Source organism: Barbus barbus, assembly GCF_936440315.1.
Source record: "Barbus barbus genome assembly, chromosome: 4".
Classification (NCBI taxonomy): Eukaryota; Metazoa; Chordata; class Actinopteri; order Cypriniformes; family Cyprinidae; genus Barbus; species Barbus barbus.
Window position 1 is genome coordinate 8,092,580 of NC_136732.1, and position 19,805 is coordinate 8,112,384.

Consider the following 19,805-nt stretch of genomic DNA (forward strand, 5'->3'; position numbering starts at 1 on the left):
TTGATGGCATTTTGAATGCACAGAGATACCGTGACGAGATCCTGAGGCCCATTGTTGTGCCATTCATCCACGACCTCATGTTGCAGTATGATAATGCACGGCCCCATGTTGCAAGGATCTGTACACAATTCCTGGAAGCTGAAAAAATCCCAGTTCTTGCATGGCCAGCATACTCACCAGACATGTCATCTATTGAGCATGTTTGGGAGGCTCTGGATCGGCATATACGACAGCGTGTTCCTGTTGCTGCCAATATCCAGCAACCTCGCACAGACATTGAAGAGGAGTGGACAACCTGATCAACTCAATGCGAAGGAGATGTGTTGCATTGCGTGGTGAAAATGGTGGTCATTTTCACCACGCGTATGTTATGGACACCCCCCCCCCCCCAATACAGTAAAACTGCACATTTTAGAGTGGCCCTTTTATTGTGTTGCGTTTATAATTTTGTTCATATATATACATACATACACACACACACACACACACAGTGTTGGCCAAAATTATTAGAACAATAGTATATTCACCAGCTAAAAAATGGTTTTAAGTCTTATACTTATACCGTACATTTATTTCTATCTTTTGCTGTAGTGTGTCAGTAAGAAATATCATTCATTTTGACATTAATTGTATAATCCAGTGAGGTTTTTGTTTGCACAAGGAGTCTGAAAACAGCCGGTGTACACAGAGTTCTGATCTCATCATCTAAATCCAGACTAAATCTAGAAAAACTGTGGCAACGTCTCCAAGAAGCTTCAAGTTTTGCCACTTTTCTAAAAATGCTGTAAAATGAGGCTCCTGTGAAAAATAATATCATAAATAGATTTTCTTTATCTTCTATTAAATAAATTAAATCAGCTTTTGGTGTGACCATCCTTTGTGTTTATAGCAGCTTTTTCCCTCGGTGCACTTGCACATAGTTTCTCAGGTAGATTTGCAGGTAGGTTTCTTGAAGCATCTTGGAGACATTGCCACAGTTCTTCTGGATTTAGTCTGTCTCATTTTGTTCTGTTTCTTCTTGTCACTCCAGACGGACTGGATGATGATCAGATCAGATCTCTGTGTGGAGCACTGGCTGTTGTCAGACAAAAATCTCACTGGATTATTAAAATGAATGGCAAAATACCAACCCCCCCCTTAATAATTCATAATGTATGTATAGTGCCGCAATCAATCAATCAATAATTAAATAAAAGTTGTCAGTACAAATTAGCACAAGTCAAGCTGCAATACCAAACAGGACCACAGGGAGACCACGCCAAAGACCACTAAATTGCCAGCCTTTAATATACGGATCCATTCAGAATCGCTAAAGCTCTGACCACCGCATAATCAGCGTTCATAATAAAACACTCTTGCTTTTACATTCTAAATCATAAACATCTTAAAGACATCTAATAGACGTCTATTTGACATCTAAAAGGAAACGTCCTATAGACGTATTGCAGATGAGCAAACACCCTAAATAATGTTGCAGATGTAAATGCAGACATCAAATAGACGTCTCGGAGATGTACGTGTGCTATCAGGGATATTTAAAAATGGGTAATTTTACTCTTACTCAAGTGCATTTTTAGTGAAAAAACGGTACTTTTACTTTGTTACTGTGTCCTATCGTTACTTGATCTTAATGCAATACAACTTAAAAATGCTTCAATGTACATTTATATATCAGTGGAATAATTTAATGAATTAAAATGACACTATTTTGTTTATTTGTTTTATTGAATGATGATACTTCTCTGAATTTTATATTGATCAAAATAATCCTTTTTTGGCACCACGGCAGCAAATAAGGCAATATTTGAACTTAGACTGATGAAAAGAAATTGAGGCTTTGGTTAATAAACATGCAATGCGTTGTTGATTTAGAGTGCTGTGCAGTCAGAGTTAATATGCCTCTCAGAGTTTATCTCTAAAACAAGTTGAGAAGCATGAGAAGAAAGCTTTCCTGGCATATATTTAGATAAAGAGCAGCGGGGTGCCGTTCTGAGTTGCTCAACTTTATTGGAGCACTGACAGGACTGCTGTCACAGTTTTTATTCTGTAAAAACCATTCACGTCTTTGTAAAATGTTTAATTACATGTTTTAGAATGAATTTTATGAAAGCTTGTCTCACTTGACTGTTGCGATGTCTGAATGGTAGAAGCAGTTCTCTGTTTGATATCATGCCATTTTATTACAATGTTACTTGATGCCCTTATATATTAGGAAGAAAGGCTTTGGAACAAATTGCACTCAGAAAATTGAAAATAATTTCATAAATAATAACAACAAGTAACATTGAATTAAATGTGAAATTTTGAAATGCAAAAACTTAAATTGTATTTTCTGGTAAAGCATACTCTAAAATTCACAACTTTTAAATTTCATTTTGTATGGAATGCATTGTGATGCACATGTACTGTACATTTAAACATAAACAGTACGTTTGCAGTCTGCATTCACATTGTCTGTGAAAATCTGTGCATGTCTGTGTGATTTATTGAACAAAACCTACTCTCATAATAATAACAATGTGGACAAATGTATGGCTGTATACATGCAAATTATCATAAGATATACAATCAGCATTTTCAGAAATGACTGTGAATTCAAAGAGACAAAACACACAAGTCTGGAATAATCCACATCACAGTCCTCTCGCACCGCAGGCAGCAATACATCTTCAAATAATATCACACACCATTAGAGAAGCACATTTCAGCCTCATTAAATGCATGCCTCTTTAACCAGCTAAAACAGACGTATCTAATATACACACGCTATTATTTTTGTAACAGGATTCCCTAAAGGTCTCCTAGATCAATTAGTGCTGTGTCTGACAAATAAAAAAAGCTAAGGATGTTATAACAATCTATAATTCAGTAGCTGTTTACCGTTAACTGTACAGTAATTAGTCAAGCTGTGCTTGAAATGTACATATGATACAGACGGAAAAACCGGTTCTCCCACTCATTTGCAGTTAATGAGTCAGCTAATTATTGACATGAAGTGATGATCATGAATGAGTGATGTGTTTTCATATCTGTAATTAGCAGCTCATGTTAATACTCATATACTGTACCAGCTCTGTTTTATGTGTGGCATCATAAAAACAATCACACAAAGCAATTAGATTATACAATTCAATTTTAGTGACCAATTATGATTGTTGTGTAATATTGGTAATTATAAGTGCAGCTTTCCATGCCATGTTATAGTCCACAATAAATGAACAGCTTTTGACTTGTTCTCCCAGAGCGGTTATTTTAGATTGTTATTCTTGTTGTATAGTAACATTTTGTTATGCCAGGCACTGGAAAGATACATCAAATGAATTTGCTGAAAATTTTATTCTGAAATTTTGAAAATGTGTCATTAATTGTTATGTAGTAATATTTTGTCAAATCGATAACGCACTGGAGCGATCTTGCTGTATTGTGAATAATGTCTCTCCGTTCTGAATAATGTCATGTCTGTTCAACACTTTTGCATCATGACTAGATTAAAAATATAGCACTGCTATTTAAACTGTATTGCTTAACTGGGTAAGAAATGTCCAGTTTTCCAGTCAACACAAAAATACATTTACTTGACATGCTAAATATTGCTATGAAGTTTATTTTCCTTACCCCAGTGGCAAATGCATTCCTGTTCTTGCATTGAGCAGAACATTTAGTTAGTTTTTAGTTTTTTTTTACCAGTAAATATTTAAATAGTAACTTTAACATGGGCATAATTACATGATACATTTAAACCAGGTCAATGCACAGTGAGTGTGAATACTTAGATCATAACACTAAAAGCTTAGTCTATCCATGATGTATGAGCAGTCAAAACTAGCATGAAAGTGTCCCTAATGTACCTCATACTGGAAGCCAGCAGTAGTTAGTGAATGTCATTTAAGCATCTTATTTGCTTCAGCATGGCTGTCCTGACTACAGCTTGATTTTTTTGTGTTGTATTATTGATACTGGTTAAGATATCATTGATTGTTATTTTTGTTCTTTTCTGAAAGTTAAAATAATTTTTTTTTAATCTTAATCATTAAAAAATTTGCCTTTAGTGTAAAAGAGTATTGGCAGTCTGTCCAGAAATGATCCTTTACTTAAGAGGCTCAATCTTCCCCTGATGTAAGTGCCAGCATTATTAAAAAACATATCTGCCCAGTGCCAACAGTCTGTTTCTTCATTCTGATTGAAGGACACCGTATGTTTTCCTCTGTGTCTCCCCAGAGCAGCCAAACTGGATGAGATAACTGATCTAGATTTGGTTGTTTTGTGTGTGAAAGGCACAGGTTGTGTATAAATGTCTCACACAGAAAGTGTGCCCACAAAACTCCTAAAAATCTCAAAATTGCATAGCCTGTCATTCATAGCTCTCTTGGGTAAAAAGAGTTTAAAAGCAATGTGATTTGCTGTTCTCGGCTGGTGTGGTCTGCTGGTTTTAGAACAGTTTTTAGGCTCTAGTCAGCTTCTCACACTTCATTTAGTCGTTGTTACAGAGCAAATGCAGCAAAAAGTTTAAAGTGATGGCACAAATGTATGTACACTGTGCCACGATGGGTGTGTACAATATTGACAAAAATGATATCTCTGTATATTCTGGGATTTTGTAGATAACAATAATTAGACAATGTTTTGCTGATTGTGTTTTTGTGCTGGAACCTTGACTGGTTTAAGCCTGTTGTGGACAAAAAAACACCTTTTGGTAACACTTTTAAATGGTGTGCAATTCTCACTATTAACTAGTTGCCTATTAGTATGCCTATTATTAACATATTGGCTGTTTATTAGTTCTTATAAAGCACATATTCTACATGACCATATTCTACATCCCTAATCCTACCCAATACCTAAACTTAACTACTACCTTACTATTAATAAGAAGCAAATTAGAAGTTTATTGAGACTAAAGTCGTAGTTAATGGTTTGTTAATAGCATGAATTGGACTCTAGTTTTCATACTTGGTGACTGATTTTTGAAATATTTTAAAGAGCAACTGTAATTTATTAATTTGTAAGAAGAGTACTCATCAGAGTCAGAGAGTGCGTTCTGACCTTTACTTTGAAATAGTGATGCACAAATGAAATCATGAAAAATCAGTAAAAACCTCCATTCATTTTCAGTGTTTAGAGTGTTCAAAAGATAACATCCATTCTATTTTTTTTTTTTGAGACAATAGGTCTAAAAGTGTTTTGAATATATAGAAAAAACAATAGATTCTCAATTTTGTTATGCCATGTGAACTATAAGGCAAGTCCAGGGTTCTCATAGCATGTCTTTTATGTGTTTTTTGAGGTTGAATTGAAATCAAATACTGCCATACTTCTGAATGTGATGTTTACTGAAAAAAGTATGGAAAAACGTGTTTGAGATCACTCAAACCTTATATGAAAATGCCGCCGCCCTTATATGGTTACTAATGGGGTTTGATGTTCATCTAGTGGAAAAGATTGGTACTACGCCCAAACAAAATCTCACTGAAAGCTAATTTTTTGAGATATCAACCTCAAATTTGAAACATAACTTGTTCAGAATTTTGGTTTTGATTGTCTTGCAGTTTTAGAGTAAAACATGTTTTGTAAAATATGTATTTTATATCAAATATAAATATTTACATTTTTAAATTTTAAATTTTCATAAACTTAAACTTCCATAACTTTTATGTTATTTAATTTGTATAACTTTTTTCACTTCTATAATAATCTGCCAAGTGTCTTCTTTAAAAAAGACCAACCTTAAGCCTGTCGTCCAAAGCATTCAAAATTTATAACAGTTTAAGTTGGAAATGACATTTTCAGGTCTATGCTCAAAAAGTGGAACTGACAGTTAGTTAAAACAACAACTGCAATGTTATCAGAGGTTATGCATATCACACACCCCTAATATACATTAAAACAACAACTGCAATGTCATAGGCCTTCAGACTGTCAGCAAAATTTTTTTTTTGCATATCCAATATTATCCAGATGGTCTGGACAGCAAAAAAACAAACAAGAAATCTGATTTTTTCAAATCTGATTCAAACTACATATGGAGATTTGAAATGTGATTCGAATCAGACTTTTACAGATACGTCTCAGTCTGGATGCTCTGCTTGTTCAACTCAGATTCAAAATTGCCTTTTTGCATCACTCTTAATGCGACATGACGATAATGTCAAAACCGGTGACGGAAATGGCAGAACTATTCATACAGTATTCAAATGCTAATGAATATAGCATGGAACATGACAATATACAGCATACCAGTCTCCTCTGTCCCTTAGGGGTTTTTTTTTTCTGTTGAGTTCTGCACCGTGATTCGACAGGACGCTTTGGAGATCAAAATGATGCACGTCCATTTTGTTGCATCCATTCTAAAAGCGACGTCACATATGTGGGCACACCTGCGTCTTAACCAAAGCAACCCATGCAAATAAGTTGGTTATGTCTGGACACACAAACCTGATTTGATCACTTGCAATTAATAGTGCAGACAGTCTGCCAGAAAAGATCTGATTTGATTTAAAAAATCTGATTTGCCTGCAGTCTAAACATAGCCATAATCACAGGTTCACGGTCCGTCTGCTGGGTTCTTGTTACAGCTTTGACTTTCCTCATCAGAGGTGTTTGATGGAGGTAGCGAGCTGTCTTTTGTCCTGTCCTGTGTCTTTGGCTTTCACACTGAGCTGTGGACACCAGCCATGGAAAAAATGGCAAGTGTGGAAGTGTAGAGCTGCGCTGCCCATGAATTAAAGGTCATTTGCACCGTTGGCTACGTGCACACACACAGGCACCTGCAGTGAAACACACACACACACACACACATATACTGACCTGTCCTTCAATCCTCAGTTCATCCCAGGAGGAAAGAGACAGAGGCATAAGATGAGCTTTTATTTTCATCCGTGACTGATTCATTGAACAGCAGTAAAGCTGATTATATCACAAAAGGCATGAACATAGAACACACAGGATGACTGAATGTAGGGAAAATGAGGATAAACATGAGAGGAACAGACCACAGAGATGAAAGAGAGGTGCAGGCCTCTAATAACCTCAAAGATATGGAGTTCAAAAGTTCACCATTGCTCCCGCATGATGAACTGTCCAATGACATGTTTAACTTGATTGGCTGGATGCATTAAAAAAAAACAACTGGCAATTGTTTTATTTTGAATGCAGTTTAAAGGCTCCTTTTAAATGATTTATTATTTTTTTTATTTCACTGCCCCTGTGTAGTGAGTTCAGGGAAGCAGCTTTCTTTGATGAAAAGAAGCTTATTTAAGATTGATGCAAAAATCTTCTAATGCTGAGCAATAAATCGCTCCTCTCCAGCTTCCTCTTACTCCAATACAAACTCTTGGTAATTTGTAACTATTTTTACGTTTTATTGTATTGGTGGCTAATTTGATGAATTCATACCTCTCATTTATACATTTGTGGATGTTCTGTAGTGACAGTGTAGCCCAGGCATTTCACACATATATATCACAGTAATGAAGGAAAGACAATTTATGTTTCATAACTACTGATCTAAGATGTTGTAGATTTTAAATTCATATTTGAATGCTTAGAAGTACATTAGCATATGGATGATTTTAAAGTTAGTAGATATAACTATATTTTGATTTCATTGATTCTTTGACATGGGGACATTGGCTCTGTTCCAAACCAAAATCATAGTAGTGTGTCCCAGGACTGGTTTACTGTCTCGCCATATGCTCAGAGCTATGTCCTTTCCCATCACCAGCAAAGTAAATATGTTTAGTGCATAGTAGAAGTATAGAAATTGGGATGCAGCCATCGAAAGCTAATACTGTGCCATAATTTTGTCGCAGCAGCTTGAGACTAGCCAGCAACGGGGGTAAAAATAGCCCAAATGCTATTTAAGATGCCAAGGTACTAATTAGAGCGCTTCCGTGACTCATTCTGTGCCAATCACAGGGTTTTTGGGGTCTGTCCACTGTTTGTTTTCATCACACGCTCCTCCATTGGCCAGGAGGCCGGCGCACAGATTGCATCTGCTTTGCTTTGCTTGCACTCTCGCCTTTTCAATTAGTACTTAGACAGGGTAACAAAAGCTGTCTGGAGGAAATAGCACACTACACGAGGTGGATCTGAACACAGCTACTCATTTTCTGCTCTCTAGAAACCGCAGTATCTGGCATGACAATTATTACACTGCATTTCAGTTCTATTTATACATATTTACAATAGTGTATGTAAAACCTAGTCTTGCATATCCAAGCTTTTGACTGTTGAGTTGAAGTCTTTTGCACTTTGCAGGTCATCCTGGCCAGGATTTAGACAGGAGGAAGTCAGAAATTTTCAATTGCATTTTTTGTATTCGTCATCCTTTCCAATCAAAATGCTTGCTATGGATGCAAAAACGCCAAAAATCGAACCTGGCCTGTTTTTAAAAAAAAACATTTTTTATGACGGACGAAAGTTTAGGAGACAGTGTGTAAACATGATTGACACAACATGAGGTCGTATTTATTTTTCAATGTGTGAAAAAGTTCAGACGAAAATTTCTGCAATAGCCTTTAGTCTGAAATCACAGGCTGTCTACTGGGTTTTGGTTTGAGCGGAAAAAAGTATGTAAAAATCTATATATGTATGTTATATTGGTAGAATGACTTGCATTTAAAATGACCACACAGTAAATAATATAGCCAACAAACCATCTGACACAAACCAACTCAGCAGTGATCATTGAAGGATCTGTCAAAGAAGAACAGAAGAAGGAACAGCTAGATCTGACATTCAGTGATCATCTTTTATTTTTTTATGCGATGTTGAGGGAAAGATAATTCTGATATAAATTCATAAATACCAGAAATAATAGATGTGCAGCAAAGTGCATGGCAGCTATTTTGAATAGTAGTGCAGCATTCTGTATAATAATGGGTAATAATTCTCCTTCACAGACAGAACTCTGAAAACAAAGCCGAATACCGTTGGACTCAAGAATATCCAGATCTCAAAGCTAATTAATACCTCAATAAGCCTTGGGAACTTTGTAGTTCTTCGTCAGAAATGCTCATTAGCAACCTGGGAACTTGTAAACACGACTTTGTTTCTAGAGGGCTTGTTATAAACCTGTGCAGCTGACTCAAAGGCAGCTAATCAGAATGGAGCCCACCATTTTTTCCCCACTTTTTTGTGCTCAACTGAGTGTACCTACAATGGATAATTCTTGAAGCTTAAGGTTTCAAGGGTCAACCCTCAACTCTTCCCTCACTATTGGCAGAATTTTCCATGTTTTTACTGTTATACGGTAGGGGGTGCTATTACACATCTTCTAAAAGAATACACAATCTCCAGGTCAACACAGGCAAAGAAGAAGCAGACAAAACAATGGCATATGTGAGCCCAGGAAGAGTCGACTCAGGAAGTGGGAAAGGACTGAGCAAGCTTGTTTTGATCACTGTTCTGACTCCGATTCTGATATAGTCTTTGGCAAAAGCATGGTTTTCTCAGATTTTTTTTCAAAATGTTTCTTATTCTGTTGACATATTGCACGTTCAGATATTCATACAACAAAATAGCCATGACATTTTTGTGAAAATGCTGGTGGTGGCTGGCAACCTTTTTTTAAAAATGCTGGCATTGGTATTTTTTATCTTGTTTTCAATTACAGATATCTAAACATTCTTGGATCTAGATATATTTAATTGAGAAGCAAAATGACTGAAGTTATTAAGTCTTGTTTTCTGAAAAAAAAATATTTTGTATATTTTTATATCTTTAATATCTTAAGTATTTTTTCTTCTCAAGTAAATGTATATTGTTTCAAGAATCTTTAGATATTTGTAAAGAAGACAAAAAATATTAAATACGGTTTTTTTTTTTTTTTTGCTGTGATATAGCTAACATTTATTTGCTGTATTGGCTGTGGGATGATCTAGTTCCTGTTACAGAAATAGAAACTCTTCCTAACAGTGGTACTTGACTCAGCATTCCCTTGCAGTTCTGATGTGCAGTTAAACCAGAGTCTGACAGCTCTTTATTAATGTCAAATTAATGGTTCAGTCATGGGAAAACTCGAGACCCCCTCAACTACATTCACATTCTCATTAATTTCAGACCACTCAGAGACAGATTAATTGGTTGCCCTATTTGCATGGCCCAGTGAAATAACCCCGCAGACTTATGATTAACGTCCTGCTTCTGGACAGAAACCGCAGCAAAGCGTTTGACCTGCTGTCACGGTCAGCCTCTGGTAGGTAACTGCTTTAGTTTTTAATTCACAGTTGATTGTAACCTTGGAATTCTCCTCCCTATTTCAATGAGGCACATGGAAGATTTTGATTATCAGTGCTGTTTGCCAAGTCAAGTATCACTGTTACTATTGCTCATACTTACAATCTGAACCTGGCACATGATAAAATGAGTAGAAAAAGAAACCACCCACAACACCTTAGCAGTGTTTAGTTTAAGTACCAGCAAGCAGCAGTTTCACTTTATTGTATACACAATCAAAACCTGGTTTCATGTATTCAGACTTTTGATTTTCACCATAAAATCTGTAAAATGTCCCCCCGGGGTTTGCTTTGTGCATATGATGAAAAAGATGAACTTGCTTCAAAGTGTCTTAATTAAAACTCTGAAAATCTTTCATATGTCATAACCTAATTAGTTTCTTCCTCAGAAATGTTTTTTGTATAATTCTGAGCACATGTTTCATGGTTGACTGATAAACCTGTGCACCGTGTCTTCTAGAAGTTGCATTAAGCATCCAATCAGACTGGATTTGCCAGTTTCACCCAGGTCTTGCCATAGAGTCCTGCAGTGATGGATTTTTGTAGGTCAGCCAGGAAGTTAGCATCGCCCTGGTTCACTCCATTGACTTTTGAATTATTGCAGAAAAGAAGGTCTGTGAGTCTGTGGCCAACATAAGTTTATGAATCTTACATGTTTTGTCACCAGCATTAAACTTTTGACAACTCTTTCAGTCTTTATTTTAAAAAAATCAAATATTAATTCCCTCAAAGTTTCAGTTAGATAATGATTGATTGCAATAAATGTACATTTTACAATGAAATAAAACAGGAACAACCTGTAAAATAACAATTTTAATGAAATTTTCTATACACATTTTTGCACTTTGTTTAAATAGATATTTTACTGTAATTTTACAGTTTCTTGTCATTTGACAATTTTTTTTTATCATTTTATTTTACACTGATCAAAACAATTCAGCAAATATAATAATAAATTCCGTAAAAGTTATTTGCACTTTATTTAAATAAAATGCATGATTTTTCTTCGGCAGCCATTTCTGCCGGTCATTTGATTGTTTGTGTGTGTGTGTGTGTGTGTGTGTGTGTTTGCAAGATTGTGATTATAAACTGTGAAAGCGGAGTAATTGAGGAGATGAGTTTTGCTGTTCGTTGTGATTGTTTAATATCCTAAACAAATATGTTAGCAAATGCTTTTTTCAAGACAAGTAAAACCTTTTAAAAAATCATAATACTGATATTTTATGCTGTAGAATAAAACGGGACAATAGCTTAAGCTTGTGTTAACCACAGACCTTATTTCAGGTGTTTAATCAAAAGCCTATTCCAAAAACCTATTGACTTCAGGACGATGGAACCGGAAGTGCAAAAAAGCTTTCTTATTTCTGGGTTTTGACCTACAAAAATCATCATCATCATCATCATCATCATCCCTGTAATGCATAGGTTGCATCAGACAGTCCATGAACTCTTTCATTAGTCCAGCTGTAAATGATTCCACTCTTTTTCTGCAGGATCCCAGAAGCAAGCACAAGTTCAAGATCCACAGCTACGGCAGTCCCACCTTCTGCGACCACTGTGGATCGCTGCTGTACGGCCTCATCCACCAGGGGATGAAATGTGACAGTGAGTGAGAACCTCTCATCATGCCCAGGGTGGAAGTCGCCCTTTTGCACTCTCGCAAGACCATCTTCTCTTAACCAAATCTTGATGAAACCTGTAACAAAATAAAAAGGAACTGGCCTCAGATCAGTATGAAAGGGCAGCTCCTGCCTTAGGCTTACAAAATTCATCTGTTTCTGCTTTTCTCATCCATTATGAGGTCAAATGTACTTAGATTTGTGTTTTGTATAGATGCCTCCTTCATTTGAACCAGAACATTCTAGTTCCTCTTGAGCGCTCTGGCTCTAATGGGAATGTTATCACAGATTTTAACGAGAACAGATTGAAGTAATTTATGTGGGAATAGCAGCATGTTTGTAATTACATTTATGCAATCTGCTCATCCACACCTCTCTGAGACGACACACCACAGTGATTTTCTGTTTCCACATATCAACTTCAGCCTCAGCATGGTATACACACACTTTCTCTGCTGTCGGCCTGGTTATGCTTTCCCATAGCAAAAGCCATGTTGATACACCCATCCAAGTGAAGCCCCCTGTAAAAACACTCCAACAAAAAAGGTTTGTTTGTTGTTAAAGTGCCACTATTATGGGTTATGAAAGGTTCATATTTTGGTTTTGGGAGTCCCCAACAACAGGTTGACATGCATGCAAGGTCAAAAAACGCTTTCATTTTCTTATAATATGCATTTATTTTTACCTTACTTGCTCAATGACTCCCAAACGATTCGTTTAACGATTCATTTTTCCAAACCCCTCCTTTGCGTGACGCTAATTGGATTGGTCCGATTGGTCGATTTCATTTAAAGCAGTGTTTGTGAGCACAGTGCTGCTTTGTGTACAGTGTTACCGGGGAAACAGCTATTTTCAAAGCTCCAAAAGCGGCACCTAGTGGCAAAGAATGAATTAGCATTTTCATTCAGACCAACGCGAAAATCAAGTTTTCTCGGGTCTGGATGCACAACATGTGGGCGGGCAATATGCTAATGTTTCATGTTGACGTCAACATGAAACTGTCACGAATCAGGTCTATGAACTTCCGTTTACTCACCACCAGAGGTCACTCGCTCACCACTTTGACTCTTGCACCACACTACTGTTGCACTTCACCTCAAACTACAATTCCCATAATCCATTGCACTGACGACACACAGCTGATTGCATTTATTACACAGTTTACTTAAACCATGGACTTCCTCTTCCTCTCTGCCGAGTATTGTATAGCACATATCCTAGCGATAGCTACTCTACGGAGCCCACTCAGTTGTTCTAGTCTTGCCTTGCCTGTTTCCTTGTGTTTTGATATCTGCCCGTGTTTCCTGGTTTAACCCTTTGCCTTACCGTTCGGACTCTGTTTGCACCTCGTTTGGATTATTGCTTGTGTACCTGGATTATCTCTCTGCCTTGCCCTATTGGATATTGTTCGCCGATCGTCGGCCCACGCTTGCCCTAGGATCACTCTTGTGTCTTGCCCGTGCCATATCTGTTTGTCGATGTTTGACCCTGCCTGTGTATTGACTATGTTTATAAATAAAAGCTTGCACATGGATCCGCACGCCTCACGTCTTGTTCGCCCCGTAACAGAAACGGCTCGGGATTCGTTTAAAAAATGACTCGTTTCGATAATTCAGAGTCGACTCTTTCTTTTGAGAGACGATAACTTTGTACATGGTGCACTTTCAGATTTAAAACTTTGCAGGATGTTTTCATTCACTTAGAGCTGTGTTACACACTGCATGAAAGGTCATTTTTAAAAATCCATATTAGGGGCACTTTAACATGAAATTGATCGTGTTAGCCTTCAAAATAAAAATTCCATGTCTTATGTGAACAATTCATCAGTGCATGTTTTTCAAAAGATTAAAAGATTTCACAATGCGCAGGAGCTTTGTTCATACAAATCATAAGTGGATGTGGATAAGACAAAATGATGCACATTTGCATTCATTCGTACAAATATTTCCTTGAAAAATCGTATTTCTGTGGCAGTCAGTTTTACATCTAAAATGTTTCTGGCTTGCTGCCTACACTTATTTTATTAAAACCACAAAGAGAAAATTACATCCAAGGCTCGTTGAAAATACGTCCTTGTGGCGACGTTTCTGCAAAACCGATATTACATTCCTTATGTTTTGTGGCAGTTTCAAAGTTAAATGCCCAGTGAGTGGCGCTAAAATGTGCATTCAATACATGACTGTGCCTATGTTTTTATTATGTAGGTTCAGGCACATATTTCAGTGGTTCAAAATTTAAATGTGCAGGGAGTGTCACTAAAGGGTTAATGCTCTAGCTAGTTGGAAAAAAACATACCAACTTCACCAAACCCAACCCTAAACCTACCTGCAGTTTTAACAAAAGCAAATGTAATATAAAAACACATTCGCTGATGCAACCCTGCTATTTAAATTTCCTTAAATGCTGGTTTGAGCTGTGTTGTTGAACCATAGTTTCATGAGATCCGTACAAGAGCTCTTCATCTCACAAGTGCAACACCGTATCGCAAGAGCTACCGAGCAAACCTGCTGCATTAGAAAACCCTTACATACAGTATGAAGCTGTAAATGTGACGCGACCATTGAAAAGTATCAGTTTTCAAATCTCCCAGCATGTTTTGAAGTCTTAACATAATGTTTCTTAATCAAACTTTTTTACTGCTGAGTTTTACTGCTGGAAACTGCATTTTTTGAGTTTTGCATAAATGTAAGTAGAAGCACGTATTTCCAATGAGCCTAGGTAGGAAAATTAGCAAGCCATTATGTTGAATTGACTGTTGTGGATATAAACAACTTATTACAATTTAATCAGTTCCCAATATATTAAATCAAGCCCTATATACAGACTGCCCTGTTCTGTTGAAAAGACTGTGGAAGGAAACTGGGTTGTGAATGTCCTTTCATGTTGACTTTATTATGTCTAATCCTGTAGTGTTTACAGATGTTTCTCTCTCTTATTCTCAGCCTGTGACATGAATGTTCATAAGCAGTGTGTGATGAACGTGCCAAGTCTGTGCGGGACCGACCACACTGAGCGCAGAGGAAGACTCTTCCTCAAGATCGAGGTCAGCGGAGACAGACTTCACGTCACAGGTCAGCATCCCGCATGCACTGAGAATATCCTCATCTTGTGTCTGCCTGAAAGATTTTATTTAGTCATATTACATGGCTGCTTACCTAATAAACAAACCTAAAGTGCAAACACAAAAAGCCATCTCTCAGAAATCATGCGAGTAGTAAATTGATTTTTTTTTTTTTTTTTCATGTCTTATCACACTTGACCAGACAAATACACGCAGAATAGCGTAAAAACCATCACAAAAAACCGTCAGTTATGGCTTAAGTATGTAAACAGTTTGGAGAAAATCAGAATTTATTGGATATGTGAATTAGGTCTTAAAGTGACAGCAGCCTAATATACTTGCTGCTGTCTTTGTCCCTAATGTTAAACAAATAAGAGAAAAAAAATAAAATAAACACTCACTGTTCTCCTGATGGATTAACTGTTGCAGATTTAATATTCACACTTTATTTGAATAAAAACACTTTAGGCATTCTACTAACTTTGCAACTATATGTCAACTAACTCTCATTAGTATTAGTAAACTGTTAGGTTATAGTTAGGGTTAGTATAATAAGTTGATATGAACTTGCAAAATTACTTACATATATAGTCAGCAGTATGTCTGTTGGGGAGTATCAAAATAAATTGTTAGCAGATATTCTACTAATAGTCTAATAACTCATAGTTGACATGTAGTTGCAAAGTAACATTACATTTTTACAGTAAAGACTGCGCAATGCTTTTTTTCAATTTCTATAGCATTTCTAACCTAAATTCTACTCTTAAACGTACTCTTATAACTGTTTATTTAATTTGTCTTTGGTCTATATTATTTATTTGTGCTATTGCTTGTCATTTGTTTATTGTTCTTGTATTATTACTGATTGTTTATTTATCTTTAATAATGTTTGAACCTTATATTTGTTAAACTAGTAGCTTTTGCTGAGGTATCAACATTTTTAATCGTTTTTTATTTAATGTTTTGTTTGCTTGCTTGCTTGCTTGTTTGTTTGTTTGTCAGAGCAAGTAAAAACCTGAACCACTGGCCCGTAGAAAGTGTTGGACCAGTTTTACTAAACAGGGCAAATTAGCGTAAGACAGCAATCTTATAAAAGCACCAATAGGAGTGAAAAGTCCTGCGGCTCATCTACTGACAGTGTGCAAAATAAAAAAACACAGACTGCCATGTCATTTCCATAAAGACCAATCCAATCTACCGAGAGCAGTGCAAATTAGCATAAGGTAGCAAACAAGCAGAGGGGATGATAATCAATCAGATGTGGGTAGTCTGCTAACAACACAAGTGCAAAATGGGTTAAGGCATGCTTTTGTGTGTTTGTATTTGGCCGTTAAATACTGGGGCAAATACCAGTAAACTGACTACCGCAAAGCTTAGTATATCACCTTGCATGATTTATTAACTACTTGTTTATTAACATGCATATTTCTAGCATATTGACCCATACCTACCCCATAGCTAAATTTAACAGCTACCTTACTAACTATTAATAAGCAGCAAAATAGGAATTTATTGAGGCAAAAGTCATAGCCAATAGTTAGTTAATAGTGAGAATTGGTCCTCAAATAAAGTGTGACCAAATATTCTCCTACAAATGCATATGCAGTAAGGTAACTTGGTGTACTCCTTTTCATCACAAACTTTTCACTGTGTCTTTAATAAATCATGACAGTATTTTGGCTCAAGCTGTTAGTAAATCTGGCCCTATGTGTTGAGCCCTGAACATGAAATTTGGCTTGTCCAAAAATTATATTTATCCAAATAGTCCTTGTCATTTTAATGCTTCTACATTATTAGTATAATTTGCATAATATGTTCCTATTTTTACATGTTTGCGTGATCCTTGCAAGTTCACATTAGTCTTATTACTCAGATTTTTTAATCATTTGATGCTGTTTTTCCACAAACTGCCAGTTAGCATTAAGCTATCATGGTAGGTCACGCGTTGGGGTTTGAGTGGGTTTAGAGATTGACCGTGTGTGGTGTGTGTGTGTGTGTGTGTGTGTGTGGAGGACTCAGTGTCACTGCAGGACACAGGCAGGCAGCAGGTATGAGGGAGCTTAAGTGGCAGATGCCTGGCCTGATGCCCGGCTGCTGTGATGGTGGGGGTTTATGTGGGAGGGGAGACTTGCATGCCAGCCTGTGGCCGCTCAGAGCCTCTTGCTCCAGTGAACACATTCCTGTGAGCTGGCACCTCTTCCCTGCTGTGAGAATCATCTCTGCTTATCTCTGACCTTACACACACAGACATGCTGAAGTCAAGCAGGGCCTTCACACTGATCCACTGATAATTACTGTATACATCTGGAGAAGTCCCGTTCAGCAAGTTCTACGGTTATTAAAAGTCATAAATTGTGATTATAGTGATGAAGCAGCCATATTCTATACTGTTGCATTTTATTTCCCCCTGAATTGCACTTGATGATGTTAGTCAAGGGTTCTTTCACCACACACACACACACACACACACACACACACACACACACACACACACACAAAACAAAGTTTCATTTGTTTTTTAGCTGTGTGTTCCATGATGTTCCAAACCTGTAAAACGTTTGTTCTTCCTCAGAAATCCTCAGATTTCTGTTAAGGCAATCAAAAGTTTCAAGCTCAAAAAGGTCACGAAGTCACCGTAAAAGTAATCCATTTGACTCCAGTGATTTAATCCCAATTTTATGAAGCAATTTGATTGTTTTGCATGTGGAAACAAAGTATCTTCATATGAATTGCTTTTATGAGGCCTTTATGACCTTCTTGGAACGTGAATCTTTTGATTACCTCGACTTTCAGGAGATTGACAAAATTCTCAGTTTTTATTCAAAATAACTTCATTCGTGTTTTGAAGATGAATGAAAATCTTATGGCTTTGGAACAAAATGAGGGTCAGCAAATGATGACAGAATTGTCATTTTTGAGAGAACCATCCTTTTAAAATGAAACTATAAAGATAACTTTGATAGTGTTCACACCAGCGGACGATATCGTCTGTTTACACACGCTCACGCTCATCTGCTGCTTTAAATTCTCAAGCTCGTTATTGCAGGATGGATTCTGATTGGGTGTCAATGTTTTTATCATTCATCAGCTGGAAAAAAAATGCATTGAAAGTGATTCCAACGATATTGTTTCTCTGTGCTTTTATCGTTATTACAGAGTTGTGGACTTGTGGACAATTCTCGCTATTAACAAACCATATGACTTTTGCTGCAACAAACTCCTAATGTGCTGCTTATTTATAGTTAGTGAGGTAGCTGTTAAATTTAGGTATTGGGTAGGATTAGGGATGTATAATAGGGTCATGTAGAATATGTGCTTTATAAGTACTAATAAACAGTCAATATATGAATAATAGGCAGCTAGTTAATAGTGAGAATTGGTCCCTATACTAAAGTGTTACCCATCAAACTAATCATTAGCTGGATTCGAGGGAAGTATTAACACACGTTTGTTGTGTCTGGAGAGGTCATGTGTCAGGAGCTGTAAAGAATATGATTGGGTTCTTCATGGGGTTTTGAGTTCACTGCTCTGAGGTGAGCTTGATTAAATTTGTCCAGCCAAGAACACAGCAGCATCCATGTGCACATGTTCTGCACACAACAAACACGCACAAACACACCCTCAGGCTGGGTTTCCTCTTTTTGCTCACACTCTAAGATGCTTTCAGTGCAGACCTGAGTGCATCAGACATCACAGTTCTGTCCATATGGTTGGTGCAAAAGTGGTTTTGTGAACTTGGCTGAACCATTCTGTCATCCCTATTTACATTACATTAGTCATCATCTATTCAGTCATGCTTTTCAGTGCACGGTATTAGCCTGATGGTTAAATATTGATCATCATTTAAAAAGGTTTTTGAAGACAACACTCTTATTAGATATTAAACAAGTGGTTGTGACAAGATTTGCTAGCTGGAAGTGTTTGGTCGACCAGACAGATTTTTGCTTTTTGGCTAACTTCACATTTTTCACCTTTTAACTTGAACAGCAAGACTATGCAGGTAATAGTAGTAAACCAGCATAAACCAGTCAGAACAGTCAGGTTAAGTCTATCTTGTTAGCAGGTACCTCTTCTATAGCTGCCTCTGTTGGCTGTGATGTGGAGCACCAGATACCTGCTGTAAATCAGAAGTATGTCCCAGGGTGTCTGACACAGAGGCAAATTTCCCATGGGACTGGCAACTTCCTGCCTGTATAGTATCTCAAACTCTCGATCAATGCAGCAGGACTGACACAAGCTGTCCTCTGTGGAGGTGTCTTATGTTGGTGATAGTTTTACTGTTGCGATAGACATTTTCTTTTTTTTTTCTCTCTGCCTATGAAAAAAAAGAGCTGACTGACCAATGAGATACGAGCTGCTGCTTTTACACAGTACACATGGTTCCCACGAACATGGAAAACCTGGAAATATTTGGAAATTTTAGGTTGTGTTTATCAGACCTAAAAAAATAAAGCAAGCAAGCAATCAAACAAACACACTACCATTTAAGGGGACATGAACTGCCTTTGTTTTTTGTACTGTTCTTTGAGGTCCACTTATAATGTTATCAAGATTTTTACATCAAAAAAACATAATTTAGAAATAATAGGCTATTTTCTGTCCTGTTGATGGACGCTGCTGTGTTTTAGGTTAAAAACGCATAAATATATCAAACGATCTGTAATAACAGACAAAGCAATAGTGATCACGTAATACAAACAGTTACTAACACTTACTGTTGGATCCAATATAATAAGCACAGCATCGTCTTTTAGTTTTAATCTTTCTGAAAATCCTGCATCGAATTGTGCCTTGTTTCCACAGTAAAATGAAGTGAACAAAGAACCGAGTTCTTACTGACACGGTCTGGATTTTCATTAAAAATAAAGTTCATTCACTCTTTTCTAATGT

The 19,805-nt window shown here is 36.8% G+C and overlaps 1 protein-coding gene and 1 long non-coding RNA gene across 2 annotated transcripts in view; one reads left to right on the plus strand and one right to left on the minus strand.

Moving 5' to 3' along the window:
- Positions 1 to 19,805, plus strand: part of LOC306867304 (protein kinase C alpha type-like) — a 207,216-nt gene that overhangs the window by 133,983 nt on the left and 53,428 nt on the right. The window contains exons 4-5 of the mRNA XM_079412907.1: positions 11,729 to 11,840; positions 14,797 to 14,925. Of these exons, the coding sequence (XP_079269033.1) occupies positions 11,729 to 11,840; positions 14,797 to 14,925 (241 nt within the window). The remainder of the gene's footprint in view (positions 1 to 11,728; positions 11,841 to 14,796; positions 14,926 to 19,805) is intronic.
- Positions 9,831 to 19,191, minus strand: LOC306867351. The gene is made up of 4 exons (XR_013784010.1): positions 18,983 to 19,191; positions 15,499 to 15,518; positions 12,202 to 14,970; positions 9,831 to 11,931 (listed from the first exon to the last, which is right to left on the minus strand). It is a non-coding gene; the product is annotated as an uncharacterized lncRNA (long non-coding RNA).